Source organism: Halichondria panicea, chromosome 1 (assembly GCF_963675165.1).
Source record: "Halichondria panicea chromosome 1, odHalPani1.1, whole genome shotgun sequence".
In the NCBI taxonomy this organism is placed as follows: domain Eukaryota; kingdom Metazoa; phylum Porifera; class Demospongiae; order Suberitida; family Halichondriidae; genus Halichondria; species Halichondria panicea.
Window position 1 is genome coordinate 2,729,010 of NC_087377.1, and position 14,453 is coordinate 2,743,462.

General features: G+C 41.2%; 3 protein-coding genes across 5 annotated transcripts in view; 1 reads left to right on the forward strand and 2 right to left on the reverse strand.

The window, feature by feature from the left end:
- LOC135349632 (putative leucine-rich repeat-containing protein DDB_G0290503) overlaps positions 1-14,453 on the forward strand; it is a 22,852-nt gene continuing 8,399 nt past the window's right edge. Inside the window, exons 1-14 of one of the 2 annotated variants that reach the window (XM_064548213.1) lie at positions 1-175; positions 366-529; positions 1,288-1,419; positions 1,738-1,903; positions 3,017-3,300; positions 3,589-3,804; positions 4,101-4,298; positions 4,515-4,709; positions 4,897-6,283; positions 6,445-6,579; positions 6,827-6,903; positions 7,111-7,594; positions 7,833-8,050; positions 8,303-8,452. In XM_064548213.1, coding sequence (XP_064404283.1) covers positions 118-175; positions 366-529; positions 1,288-1,419; positions 1,738-1,903; positions 3,017-3,300; positions 3,589-3,804; positions 4,101-4,298; positions 4,515-4,709; positions 4,897-6,283; positions 6,445-6,579; positions 6,827-6,903; positions 7,111-7,594; positions 7,833-8,050; positions 8,303-8,452 — 3,864 coding nt within the window. In that variant the 5' untranslated portion in view covers positions 1-117. The remainder of the gene's footprint in view (positions 176-365; positions 530-1,287; positions 1,420-1,737; positions 1,904-3,016; positions 3,301-3,588; positions 3,805-4,100; positions 4,299-4,514; positions 4,710-4,896; positions 6,284-6,444; positions 6,580-6,826; positions 6,904-7,110; positions 7,595-7,832; positions 8,051-8,302; positions 8,453-14,453) is intronic. The other variant, XM_064548293.1, reaches the window with a different exon arrangement.
- Positions 10,877-12,778, reverse strand: LOC135331116 (zinc finger MYM-type protein 2-like). Its single transcript, XM_064526177.1, has one exon. It carries the CDS (start codon positions 12,670-12,672, stop codon positions 11,152-11,154), a length of 1,521 nt encoding a protein of 506 aa, XP_064382247.1. The 5' UTR covers positions 12,673-12,778; the 3' UTR covers positions 10,877-11,151.
- The window catches only part of LOC135331721 (uncharacterized), a 2,210-nt gene continuing 1,235 nt past the window's right edge, over positions 13,479-14,453 (reverse strand). Inside the window, exon 4 of one of the 2 annotated variants that reach the window (XR_010393054.1) lies at positions 13,479-14,369. Coding sequence is in view for 1 of the 2 variants with exons in the window: in XM_064526962.1 (XP_064383032.1) it covers positions 13,788-14,369 (582 nt within the window). In the remaining variant the exon portion in view is untranslated. The remainder of the gene's footprint in view (positions 14,370-14,453) is intronic. The other variant, XM_064526962.1, reaches the window with a different exon arrangement.

Here is a 14,453-nt window from a genome sequence, read left to right on the forward strand (position 1 = left end):
CACACAAGCATACAAAAATCATCTTTGCTTATTTTTTTTGTAGACTACCTGTACTATACTGTACGTACTAGTAGGCTATATTAGCTATAGTTTATTAACTAGCTAGCCATAGAGAGCATGTCTGCACCCAACCATGGACACGGTCGTACACCACCAGGGAGCAACGAGTCAGAAGGTATCTTGAAATGTTTATTAGAACATATCTAGCTTTTAATTGAAAATTAAGACCCACTGCTATTTATTTCAGTAAGGTTGTATGTTACAACCCCTTATGCGCACACACCACACCACCCCACACACAAACACAAACACAGTACACACACATGTACACCTCACCCTCCCCCCCCATACACACACACACACAGCCTCAGCTGGTGCTAGTGAGTTTGAGAAGCGACGGCGTGCCTTCGAGAGAGAGCCTACCAACATACAACTCCTCACATCACCAGGCATGACCTTTGGTATGTCATCATCATCACAGAGGGTGCCGGGTCAAGAACAACCCAGGAGGTCACAAAGAGTGGAGGAGGTCAGTTGAGGGCCGGGGGGAGCAAAAGAAACACATTTGTTATACTTGAACTGCTTTTTTGGATGTAGAATACATGTAATGCTAGCGATAATTATTGTAGTGGTATAAGCAACTGTCATACAGTACAACTATTTCAAGCCTGAAGAGTTGAAATAATTTAAAGCAAAAAGCAAATGCTGCACTAATGACTTTAAAAGTGTATACAGGTCTCACTGTGTTTTCAAGGTTTGCATTTTAAGCTACATATATATAGGTGTACAGATGTTTCCCAGAACACATGTTGTGCTCTGTTAACCTAGCCACTCTCCCATGACAGTTGAATCCCCAGTTGGGGTATAAGGTATCCTTTCATTCTGTAGCTGGCTATGTTTAATATTATAGGCCTGGTGACAGCTATAGTCTCAGATATTATAGTCATAGCATCCCAGAAACTCAGCAGGCTTAGCTAACACTGGCTTAATTAATGTGATTATACCAATTAATTGTATGTCCCCCTTATGCCTGTTGATACACCACCATTACTCATAACATCATGTAACACCAGTGTGGGTGTACCCTAATGGTATGTGTTGGGTAAATGAGCCGTGTGGATATTGTGTGTGTCTGAAATAAGACATATCGTAGAATTACGAGCACACAGTTTGGAAGCGATTGATCCTTCCAGTGTATTAATTGAAAGGTATGAATGGATAAGCCTTTCAACCCACCCACACATACCTCACACACACTCTCACAACGCCCACACCACACGCACACAGGTCTCCACTAGTTCGGACCTTGCTATTGGGGAGGAGACTGGTCAAAAGGAGCACGTGTTTCACGCTCCCCAACAACACAGTCGACCAATCAGAACGTCCTCACAGCCACGACTTACCCCACCCCCACTCCAGGTATACATAATTACATGTATTATGACCCCAGAGTTACTGTGTAGTTAATGTCTTTGTCCTAGCTAGCTGTTACCTTCAATTAGTTGATCAGCTTGTCGCTAATATGGCCTAGCTAAGACTTAATTGCTGACACATTAGTTGGTTTCTTAGGAGCATAATTATGTTGACTCTTAATGAGGGATACAATTATAAGATGCCAGACAGTTGATCCTAATTAGGTGATTGGCAGTATAACTATGCATAATTATATTACTGTGCACCCACACCCACACACACACACACCCACACACCCACACACACACACACACACACACATAGCAGCCGGCTGAACGTGATGGTCCTGTCCTATCTCAACAGATTGCTGTACTAAGAGAACAGAATGAACAACTACAACAACAGCTTAGAGACAGAGAGGTTGAGAAAGACAGACTCTCTAAACAACTCGAGGCTAAAGACAGAACGAGATCAAACTACTCACCTATAGGTATCTCAAATACTGTCTTTCACTTAGAACCAACTTATATAAATTTGGGAGACATGTCTATTAGTGGTGGCCCCTTGGGTAGACCAACAGTGGCTGTATTATAGAGGGTGGCCTGCTAACACAGGTCCAAACACATGCTATGGAGACTTTGGGGCCCATTAACCTGGCTGTATTATAGAGGGTGGCCGCTAACACAGGTCCAAACACATGCTATGGAGACTTTGAGGCCCATTAACCTGGCTGTATTATAGAGGGTGGCCTGCTAACACAGGTCCAAACACATGCTATGGAGATTTTGGGACCCATTAACCTGGCTGTATTATAGAGGGTGGCCTGCTAACACAGGTCCAAACACATGCTATGGAGACTTTGGGACCCATTAACCTGGCTGTATTATAGAGGGTGGCCTGCTAATACAGGTCCAAACACATGCTATGGAGATTTTGGGACCCATTAACCTGGCTGTATTATAGAGGGTGGCCTGCTAACACAGGTCCAAACACATGCTATGGAGACTTTGGGACCCATTAACCTGGCTGTATTATAGAGGGTGGCCTGCTAATACAGGTCCAAACACATGCTATGGAGATTTTGGGACCCATTAACCTGGCTGTATTATAGAGGGTGGCCTGCTAACACAGGTCCAAACACATGCTATGGAGACTTTGGGACCCATTAACCTGGCTGTATTATAGAGGGTAGCTTGCTTAAAATCATTTTTATGTAGACAGACAATTAAGTTTCACTATTATAGTACCTGACTAATATAATTTATGAGAACAATTCTCAAAGCCTTCGTTAATGTGTTTGTGTACATGTACTTGGCAGATGGCTACGAATTACAGCTCATTATCAATTCAAATTACTCCTGTCCTCACAAAAATGTTGGCAACTGTTCAATATACAGTACATGTATAGCAGGTTATGGTGAAAACTATCGTATATTTCGTATTGTAGAGCATCGTACGAAAATAAAACTACACTCTACCTCAATAGATTCAACGTTACTATCCTGAGCTGTAAAAATAAGATATTTAAATGGTAGTTCATACGAATTTTGCATCAATGAAAATTACCCGCTATACTTATGGTAATTCTTTCTCTCTGTTATAGGTTTGCCCTCACGTGTTCTGGATGGACGCAAAGTTCTACGAGATAGTCTCCCGCCATCGACCACACCACCTCCCCGCCCACTCACACCTCTTTCTCCGCTCTCACCATCGCCACGGTTACCCGCCAGCCCTCAACCGTACGGGTCAGAGGTCAGAGGTGACCTTTTTCAGTTGAACGAGCTTCGAAAAATCAACCGACAATTGGAGCAACGTCTTATCGAAGTGGTGGAGGAAAAAAGACGACTAGAAGTTGAACTGCAACGGCACAGGGACACTCTAGAAAAGGTAAACTTTGAGGGTGAATTATAGCGAGGTATTATAGCGAGGTATTATAGCGAGGTATTATAGCGTTTTATAGGTATTTTTCATAATTATTGTAGAGTATTATCCAAAAATGTTTCTATCGCAATAGATTCAACGTTACACTGTCCTCATCTTACAAATACAGGGTTGTTCATGACTACGAAAATTTGCATAATAGTGTCTGAAATTAAGTGAATTTGGCGACGAATTTCCCACTGTGAATGTGTACGGTTCCTTATATACTGACCACACCCCCTTCCCCACCCCCAGGTTCAAGAGCGAGAACAAGACCTGACCCAGGATATAGAGACTCTACGCACTGAGAACTCCCATCACAGTGGGGCCATCTCCAAACTACAAGTGGAGAGGGACAGTCTGAAGACATCTAGCGTACTGTTCAGATCAGAGCTAGGAGTGCTGACTAATAAACTGACCAAGACTGAGAAATGCTATGCAGAAGTAGAGCAGGAGAATCTAGTACTGCAGGTACACTATCAAATTATTAGCGATTTCTTTTGGGCCTAAATTTTTCAAAAACCGTTAGTGATATTATTAGATTAGCTCTAAAATTATTATTATTTTGGGTAGCAATATAATTATACGAGAGATTTATGCATTTAATGATTTATGTTGACCTTTGACCTGACATTCGATTGTCAAGAAGTTGTTAGGACTGTCCTAATTATTTAGTACATGCTTTGAACCTATCAAATGATGTGTTTAAAATCTTTGATTCAATAACTTAACTTGTATTGATCCAATTGTCCATGGCACACTTGCAGGAGGACATCAAACAGCTGTGTATTGACAAGGATCAGCTGAGCTCAGAGTTACGGAAGCTCCACTCGACAGTCGAAGATGCCCTCAAAACGAAGGAGAATTATCGCTCCACCATACGTCAGCTGAGGGAGCAGAACGTCACGTTGGAAGGACAACTGAACACTCCCGAGAATGCACAGAAACCAGGTGGAGCTGTCAAGGTTTGTACACTAGCTATTATAATTATTGTAGACGTATTTTTTCAACTATTCGAAGTTTGCTAGTGCCAATGGGTTTGCAAAAACATGATTGTAAATACCTATTTTGATTTGCCTCATTTGCAAAGATTTTTACTTGCGAAACATTCTGATTTTTTAAACTGCTCTGTTAATCAAAGGTTAAAGTCGGGATATAATCTACGTCTATGTATCCCCTAGGTTCAAAGTGCACCTGTAACTAAGGGTCAGCAGACACTCAGCGAGGTCATGACCCTACGTGAAGAGAAGACACAATTGAAGGGACGACTGACCGATGCTCAGCACGAGATTGACAGTCTCGAGGCCACTCTGAAGGAACAAGAGTCACAGGGCGTGGGCACACTCATAGCTCACTTAGAGGGATTCCAGGATCAGGTGATTACGTACATGTATTATAATAATTAGCTCTACAATTTATATTCAAAGCTGTTTCTATAAAAGTTGTCTTTTACGACTCTTTCATTTTTCTAGAGCATTTCAATGTTACGCAAGCTTCAAATTTACATCCCCTCCAACACACACACACCCCCCTGCCCACACACACATCCGCCCACACACACAGGTTCAGTCGATATCAGCTGACCTCCGACTGACCCAGGACACTATAGCTGTGCTGTCCACAGAACAACACTCTATGATTCACGAGTCATTCTCAATACTCGCTGAAAAATGTCGCGAGGAAATCCAACGAGTTGCCGATAGCAACGGCCAACTAACCAACGCACTAGCCAATGCTGAAACCTCATTGGCTGCTTTGCAAGACAACTACGATAAATTACGCCAGAAAAATGAACAATTGGTGTCCCAGAAATCGAACGTAAGCTCTGAAGTCTCCAAACTACGGTCTGAAATTAGCACTCTTCAAGATCAGAAAAAGATGCTCGAAATTCAGTTGGTGCAAACCAACACGCTGACTCAGCAAAAAGACGAACAGCTGCAAGATTTGACGGAGGAAAAGACAAAAATCGAAGAAAAACTCAATGAAAACGAGCGAAAGTGGAAAAACGAGTTTGGGCGGCTTGAAATGGAATGGGAGGGACGGGTTGCCATGGCGACACAAGCTCACGAACTTTTGCTTGATTCTAAAGAAGTTTTAGAAGCTGAGAAAAATGACATCGAAGGAAAACTAACCCAAGTTGAATTTGAGAATACACAGTTGGTGTTAGTTCAAAAAGAACTAGAAGGAAGTGTGTCACAACTTGAGTCAGAGCTCGGAGGGTTAAACGAGAAATATTCAGTGAAAAAAGGGTTAATCTCTACTGCCCAGAAGGACATTGCTCGATTACTGGCAGAGAAAGCTTTGCTAAAAGCTGAAGCCAAAATCCACTCTAAAATATTGCAAGAAAAACTATCGCAAGTTGAAGCCGAAAAACAACGTGAAGTTGATGCGGTGCAAAGTACAAGCGAAGAATTGAACCAATCACTATGGAAACTCGAACAAGAACGCATCGCTGTACATGCTACGCTGGCTAAAGTAGTACAAAAAGAAGGTGAAATTGATCAGCTAACAACAAAAGTGGCCACTCTTGGAAACGAAAAACAACAGATTGAAAATGAAATGCAACTTTTATCCGAGAAACATTGTCAAGCTCAACAAGATATCCAATTATTGGTCGACAACGAGGAAAGCCGTCAACTTGACAACGAAAAATTGAAAATGACGCTTATGACTGAAATTGAACTCTTGAAAAGCAAACTTAAAACTCTCGAAGAAATCCGCACGCCAGAAGGTAGTAAAGACAAGGTCAATAGTGCATTTCAGCTCGTCCCTCAAAACAGGCAGACGGATCAATTGCTCAAACAGATATCTGCTTTACAACAAGAAAACAAGGAGAAGCGCAGAGTCAGCAATAGTGAGTCACTGAGCTCTAGACTGGCTCTTGTGGAGATGCAGTCCAGACTGTCTGGGTTGGAGGGAGAGAATAAGAAACTGCAAGAGTCTACCAATGGTAGGCAAACTGTGCTTAATAAATAAATAATGTTATATTGAAGTTGGTATAGTCCTAGTACATTGTGCATTGTACATGCAACATCACTTACGTATTTATCTCACACACTACACACACCCACCCACCCACACACACACCACACACACCACACACCCACACAGAGGCGGCCAGGAGTGGTCAGCAATCACTGGAGGTGATGACAGCACTGCGTAAGCAAGTGAGTGAGTTGGGGAGGAAAGGCTTCTATCTCGAGAGTGAGAAGAAACAGCTACTGGATAAACTCAGGACAGTGCAAGGTTAGCATCTAGTGTTGTCCAATCTACGATCTGTATGTGTCCGTGATAAACCTCCTTGAAAGCTACAGAATGCATTTTTTAGTTTTTCAAGGGCATGTTCTAAACACAAGTTATGGGCTGTCAATAGCTGCTGGTACAGTCGTAAGACATTGTATTGAACTATGGCTGGCTATAATATACATTGATTATTAGATCAGCTTATTGATATATTGATATAGCTCTAATTTTGCCCCCCCCCCCCCTCCAGCTAATCTGAAGGTTGCCAGGGAGATGAAGGATCGTCTAGCTTCAGAGAGAATGGTAAAGCTGCAAGATGAGAATCAGGTAAGGATCATGCACAATGTATACACTATACAGTCATAGGTTTTCTTACTAATTACTTTGGTGATACATACCCACACCTCCTATACCCTGTGTGTGTGTGTGTGCATGCACATACTACGTGTATATAATTGTAATACTATTACAACAAAAAACATTTCTGGGTAATTATCAAAAAATGTTGATTCGACCTGCAATTTTATTCCACAGGTGCTTTTGGAGCGTGTTCGTAGCTTGGAAAGTAGCCTCACTAAAAAAATGATGTCAGCTGATCTAAAAATTGTCCAGACAGTCAAAGACAATGATAAACTTCGTCAAAGGCTGCACAGAATATATGCTGCCCTCGACAAAGAGAAAATCCGACAATCAAATCTCGAACAAATCATCTCCTCACTGAAACAACAATCGCGCGATTTAACTCTTTTACAAGAATCTCTCGCAGACATGAAGTCCAGTGTGCTTCAATTGGAATCATCGAGTGTGCTCCAATCGGAATCATCCCAGCCGTCTAACGAGTTACTACGTAATCACTCGCCACCTGCTCTCAACGATAGCGGAAATGGACGGAGTATAAAGTTCGTACGAACAGTTTGCACTAGTTCTGGTGGTGGATCTACCGTCCGTACTGATAGCCCTGTTGCCATGGGAACCCGAGGGGACCAATTGAGAGAGAGGAACGAGGAGTTAAATCAAGGTACATGTACATGTGTGCGCTTTTACTAACCCTTTCTCAACAATTACAAATAAAATTCAAATATATAAGTTCAACAATAATTATTTTCTGTAAGCTTGGAAGGAACCCGATAATTTTTATTGCTCAAAATTAATCTTAAATTTGAAACTTCCTCTGTATAAGCTAATGGTTTTCATTACAATACCCCACCTACACACACACCCCCACCCATACACACGCACGCCCACACACCACACAGCACTTCAGAAGCAGCAAGAGGTTGTACTATCACTAGAGTCTCAGCTAGTCACCATGGGAACAGGGCTAGCGACTCTACTAGAGCACCTGGAGCTCTCGGTAGCAGCCGGTAGTGCTATGTGTGACACCGTGGCAGGGTTGAGAGAGTGGGAAATGAGACCAGACCAACTGAAGGTGGTCAGAGTGTTGGAGCATAAGCTAGAGTCACTACAAGACCAGGTATGTAGCCCCTCCTACTACCACACCCCCTTCCTGATACGCATAATACCACTATGCATAAAGTTATGGCATGTAACTTCTTCAAAATTAATCAATGATACATCTGTGTAGCTTATTTTCCCATTCTCGACTTACCTCGCAACTAAGTAATTTTCTTGAGACGCACATACATGTACATGTACTGTAAGTTGTGTATTTTCCCAACTTCCATTTAATTATACATGTACTAATTATATTTAATATTGTTGCTAGGTTATTGATCGTGAGTCTGCTCTACAAGACATTGAGGTTCAGATGAAGAAAGACTACTGCGCTCAAGACAAGAAGTTCACTTCCCTCAAGTCTCAGCTCATCCAGCTACTAGAGGAGCTGTCTCACAAGGACAACTTCCTACGCACTAAGGTGGGTTTATAATTATAGCAATGCATTGTTCAAAAAAAGTTTACCAGGTGTGCCCTGATATTGGTCATGTGCAGCACATTACCCTCCGCATCCACACTGTAATAATAATAATTATTTTTATATAATAGTCTGCATGACCACCACAATGTGTAGTAAGAGCTAATTCTAATATTATTATGTACTATTCTGTATTGATTCAACCTTCACTAGCTACGTACATGTACAAAGTTGTTTAAATATTCACATGCATGATCTCTCTGAACTAATAATTATGATTATCTACTCCGAAATGTTGTCAATTGCTAACCACAGCAAGTTGCATTAGCTTCGTAATTAATAGTCGTATGAGCCGATGTCCGGTTTCAGTGCGTTTATTTTTGCGGTCAGTTCCAGGTACGTATTTCCTCTTCTTTGTCGGCTTGTTTATCCTGTTCACTTCGTCGGCAAACAAGGCATAATTATCTGCGTTATTAGTTGCATTGTCTGGTTCTTTTTTAGCCAGTTCCAGGCAGAGTTCTTCTCCATAGCATACATTACCATTCAGTTTCTTGTCGAGAGTTGCTGCCGAGTCATGTGTCATTTCGTGAATGAGAGTGATAATCTGTTCACGTTCATTTGTGGTAGACTTGAAAAGCAGTGGACAAACATTAACTACATGTTGCCTTTTTCCTGCGAGAGTGGAATCCACGTGTGCCAGAAATTTTACCCCGCATAGTTTCTCAGGGAAAAAGTTGTATACATAAGGCTTAGTAAGGCCGTCTTTTGTCTCTCTGAAATTGTCTTTCACTTGTTTGAGATTATCTCCTCTGGGATCAGGTTTGCCGAACCACTTCCTGTACAGTGGACTTTCTCCTGTCTGGTCTAAGTATTTGACTGCTTCCTCAAGATATTCATTCACTTCGTTGTGATAATCCTTCAACTTTTGTAAATCAGGCATGGTATGGGTTCCAAATGCAACAAATATGGTAGGGCCTCCAGTTTGATAACTTTCGTGATATTGTTGCTGGTGTTGCTCCCATTGTTCGAATGTTTGTGGAGTAACTATTATGGTTTTTTCAGCTTTAAACTTAATATCCTTCTGCAATTATAAAAGTTTGATGGTATACACGTATACACAAATACATATTTGCCACCATCCAGTTAAATATTTAGATGCTTACTGTTAATATATTGCTGTCTTCCGGTGCTTCGTATTGCTTTGCCTCCCGAGCTGAACAAGATCTTTGTGATGGTTTGTAGAAGTCCTGCATGCATGGATTGCAAGTTGTAGTCATACATTGAATTCATATACCTCCATGCATGTCAATAATGCCATTGTTTAATTTATCAAGACAATTGATACGTACAAAACAATGAGCATACTGTATATCCTTTTAATTATTGTAATACCATTATTTTAGTTTCGATTTGAATCCAATATTCTGTAATTTCACTGAAGGAGAAGAATTCACTCAGATCTCTAGTAAACGTTTTTGTTTCATCCGTTCCTGAATAGAAAATGCCGTGTTATGGCGTGTAATGGTGATTGCCGTATAATAAACACGTTTAAAGTAAATTATTTGTTAGTTCACTTGCCAAAATATTCGTAGTCAGAGTCCAAGATATCTTGACGAAGAGGAATCACATGTTTTGAATAGGGCAAAGGTGTGTCACCACTCCACTTCCACACTTCAACAGCACTGGGCCAGTACTGACTGTCCATCATTGTATTCCATTTCAGCACACAAGCTCCTTGCTGTGTGTCAAGATTTGTGATTTCCAATCTGTAGGAGGTTGCCAAATGAGAATTGACAAAATTAAATATTATAGCTGCATACTCAGAGTGGCAGCATTGATCTGATCACGGGCTTACGTGACTTCAAAGCTTTCAGGGTCTATATTTGTGATTGTAGCACTGAGCTCATTTGTAATCAGACTGGCTTGAGCAAACAGACAGGAGTCGGTAAGCAGAAGCACTGCAGCACACACAGTGAAGGCAGTAGAGAACATCATTTCCTGGAATTTGCTGTAAATGTAACTGCATGGTCCAATCCTTTTATGTAGTCTCTGCATGTGCATGGTGTCATGCAGTGTCAGCATTATTTTGTTGCTAGAACATCCTGTTAGACTACTTCCATGATCTCTATAGTTTCCTGCTCTGTATAGTTATAATTATGTTATAATGGTGTGTTGATTCCATTCGGCATGTAAGCTAATGGATGCGCGGAATTGACTGCAGAAAGGTTTCTAAATAGACTATATTCTGTATATGATAGTGTGTTACAGTCACACCAATATTAAAATTACTATAAGCGTGCATGCAATACGCGAAGGCTTATAATGTGCTCAGCACACTAGGCCTAAAGTATAGGCACTATAATAGAAGTATACACTATAGGTATTCCTTCCGGGTAGACATGAAACTCTAAAGTACCGGTATATATTTAGAAAATGCTTGTAGTAATACTGCAATCTGATTGGTCACTGAGAGGTCCATTATTTCACTTATAGACCTGTAACTGTCAGAGGTCTTCTAAGTAGGTCTATTACTGATTAAGCCTACAGGCAAGATGATGTCAAGATTAACTTGTATGGAAACATGGAATGCATAGCAACATAATACATAAATAACAAATACATAAAACATAATACATGCAAATGCACAAGTAGATATATACGGTTCGTACAGTTTGAGGTCTAGTATCATAAGAGTAATACGACTATGTGTTGGAATAGTGGAAGTTAATGGATATGTTAGAACATGAACTTAAGTGGAATGCTCCTGCATGATCGTTTTTCGAGCTGGAATGTTGTGGTGCACTAACGTTTGACGTCACAACTTGTGAGCAAGAAGAAGGTAGTGTTGGGGATCTTGTCAGACTGAGAGGAAGTGCTGGCATAGGTACGAACGGCTGTTTGTTTGAAGCTGGTACAAGGTCCATACAAGGTTTTTTGCCATTTAAAAGATCCGAAATGTTCTCCTGTTGCTCACTGGAGGTGCGTTTGTAGCTTCGTATGCCTTCGATACTACGGTGTCCAGTGCGCTCCATCACTAACTGTTCATCAACACCGTTCGAATACAGTCGTGTTGCTGTAGTCGCTCGGAGAGAGTGGTTGGTTTTGTAGCCAGGTATTCCTGCTTTTAGACACATATTCTTAACAATATCCTTAAGAGAATTGTGGCCCAAAGGTACTTTCGAAAACCAGCAGTCATCATTTTTTGGTTTTGCCAAAGGAGTGAGGTAGAGAGCATTACTGGGGCGTTCTGGTGGGCAAAGAGTGTTGTACTTTTGAAATAGTCGTACAAAGCATCTTGTTGGATTCTCGATATTTGAATGGTGAACAACTACTTTTTGCTTGTGTTTGCGGCCTTTTAGCCCACCTGGGTGGTTCTTTGAGATATCTTCGGTGTATCGAAGACAGGATCGTCCTTGAGGATTGTCAAAAACTTCAATTTGGCAAGGAATGTGACGAAGCTGACGATGTTCACCTCCACTACGAAGAGCAAAGTACAGCCCATTCATAAAAACCATTGTGTTGAGTAGAGCTGCAGGACAGTGGTCACCTAGCAGCTTTTTCTCCCACAAGAGCTCTTCTTCTTGCATAGAGAGGGGTTCTGCTTGCTTCCGTGTAGAACCTAGTCCAGTAGCTTGGAGTCTCTTCATTTCTGCATCAAGAGATGAGCGAAATTGGGCGAATTCAGGGTCTTTGAAGAAGTCTATCTCCGGTTTTTCACACTGTTGACGAACGTAACGCATGATTCCACATATGAGATGATAGAGTGTGTTTGGAGCGTATTCAGTTCCTTTCTTTGTTCTAACTTCCAAGACAAATCGACATAGCCAATACTGCATTTCTTTCTTGTCAAGTCCCATTAGTGAAGGAACAACAACATCAGTGAGTATTTTACGGTTACTTGCCCAGTCATGCCACAATTTCACACAATATGCAGTGTCATCTCTTGTTTTCTTTGGAACTGACTCAGCTCTAGCCTTAGTCACAGCTTCATCTGTTGTTGGAGGTGCGTAACGATTTTGTGGCACTTGCACATGCATGGGCTCTTCTATATTGCTCATGCGCAGTAACTCTTCAGTCACACTGGATAAAAGGGAGGGGCCTTCAAGTTCTGGTGTTGAGCAGCATCCCCAGTCATGCCATTCCTTTCCCAAGCAGTGCGAATTTCTGCAAAAGTCTTCTTTGTTAGCTCTTAGTTGTCTATTAGCATCGTCCGTGCTGTCCATTGTGACTCTAGCTGTTCCTATAATACAGACTGGCCTACACAGGTGAGTAAGCGCTATTCTAAACAAGTTATAGACTGAGTCCAAGGTCTCTATGGAGTTTTGAGACCCTCAGGCCCTTAGTAGCACCCTCGCTTACTCAGTCTATAACTATTATATATAAATCCAGTGCATTTGAGATCGTGCCCACTCTGTATGTCTACACACTTTATATAGCCCAAGTTTTGTGCACCAGAACAGATCAGCTATGGATGTACCGTATATAGCCAGTAATTTTCGTGGTGCAAAATATTCGTGGTTGAAGCTCTGACCACGAATTTTTACCCACGAATGAAGCGACCTTGCCTACCTTTACCTACAATCCAAGCAGCAACCACGAAAATATTACCCACTCAATATTGTTGAACTACGAATGTTTTGTCCCCCGAAAATTACCCGCTATACGGTATTGTTGTCCACAGCAAGTTGCATTAGTTTCAGGAAAATAGTCGTGTGAGCCTATACCTGATTTTGAAGTTTTTTTTAGCTACAGTTCTGGGGTGTGTTTCCTTTTCGTCGTGTTCACTTCGTCGGCAAAAAGGCATAAATATCTGTATTGCATCTGTTGATTTGTTTATAGCCAGATCCTTGCAGGAGAGTTTTCCATATAGCATTCCTTACCCTTCAGTTTCATGTCATAACTTCCTGCCGAGTCATGCATGAGTCATTTCGTGAATGAGAGTGATAATCTCGAAGACGTGAAAAAACAGTGGACAAACATAATTATGTGTGTCTTTTTTCCAGCCACAGTTGGATACTCCTCTGAATGTACTCTTTATGCTATATATATATTATTAGTAGTGAACATAAATCATACGTACGTACATATAGGTCTCTCTAAACTATTATATCACATGTACTCTGAAATGTTCTAGTTATTGTTGTCCACAGCAAGTTGCATTTAGAAGGAAAACAGTCGTACGAGCCTATATCTTACTCTGGGGTTTTTTTTAGCTTTGCGGCGGTTGACAGTTCTGGGGGGTTTCCTCTTGTTCTTCATCTGCTCGTTTATCGTGTTCACTTCGTCGGCAAACAAGGCATAATTATCTGCATTATTAGTTGCATTTTCTGGTTCTTTTTTAGCCAGTTCCTCGCACAGTTTTTCTCCATAGCATCTCACCATTCAGTTTCATATCATAAGTTTCTGCCGAGTCATGCGTCATTTCGTGAATGAGAGTGACCATCCGATCCTTCATGGTAGACTTGAAAAACAGTGGACAAATATTAATTACGTGTTGATTTTTTCCTCTGAGAGTGGAGTCCACGTGTGCCAGAAATGATTTCCCGCATAGTTTCTCGGGGAGTAAGTTGTATACATAAGGCTTAGTAAGGCCGTCTTTAGTCTCTCTGAAAAAAACGTTCACTCGTTCGAAATTCTTGGGATCAGGTTTGCCAAACCACTTCTTGTACAGCTGTTTTGCTTGTGTCTGGTCTTGTAAGTATTTGACAGCTTCCTCAACATACTCTTTCGCTTTGTTGTGAGAATCCTTTAGCTTTATTAATTGAGGCTTACTATAGTAGGTGCAACTTGCAACAATATTGCCTCCTTTACTTGGATACATGTTGTAACCATGTCTTTTGGAGAGTCGTTGCTCGTTTGCCAGCCATTGTTTGAATGTTTGTTTTGTAGACGGATTGGTTTCTTTAGCTGTAAATTTCTCCTGCAATTATTTGACAGTTTAATGAGATACACGTACACACATTTATTTTGCTATGAATTGGGCTAAACGGTGAAATCGCCAAAA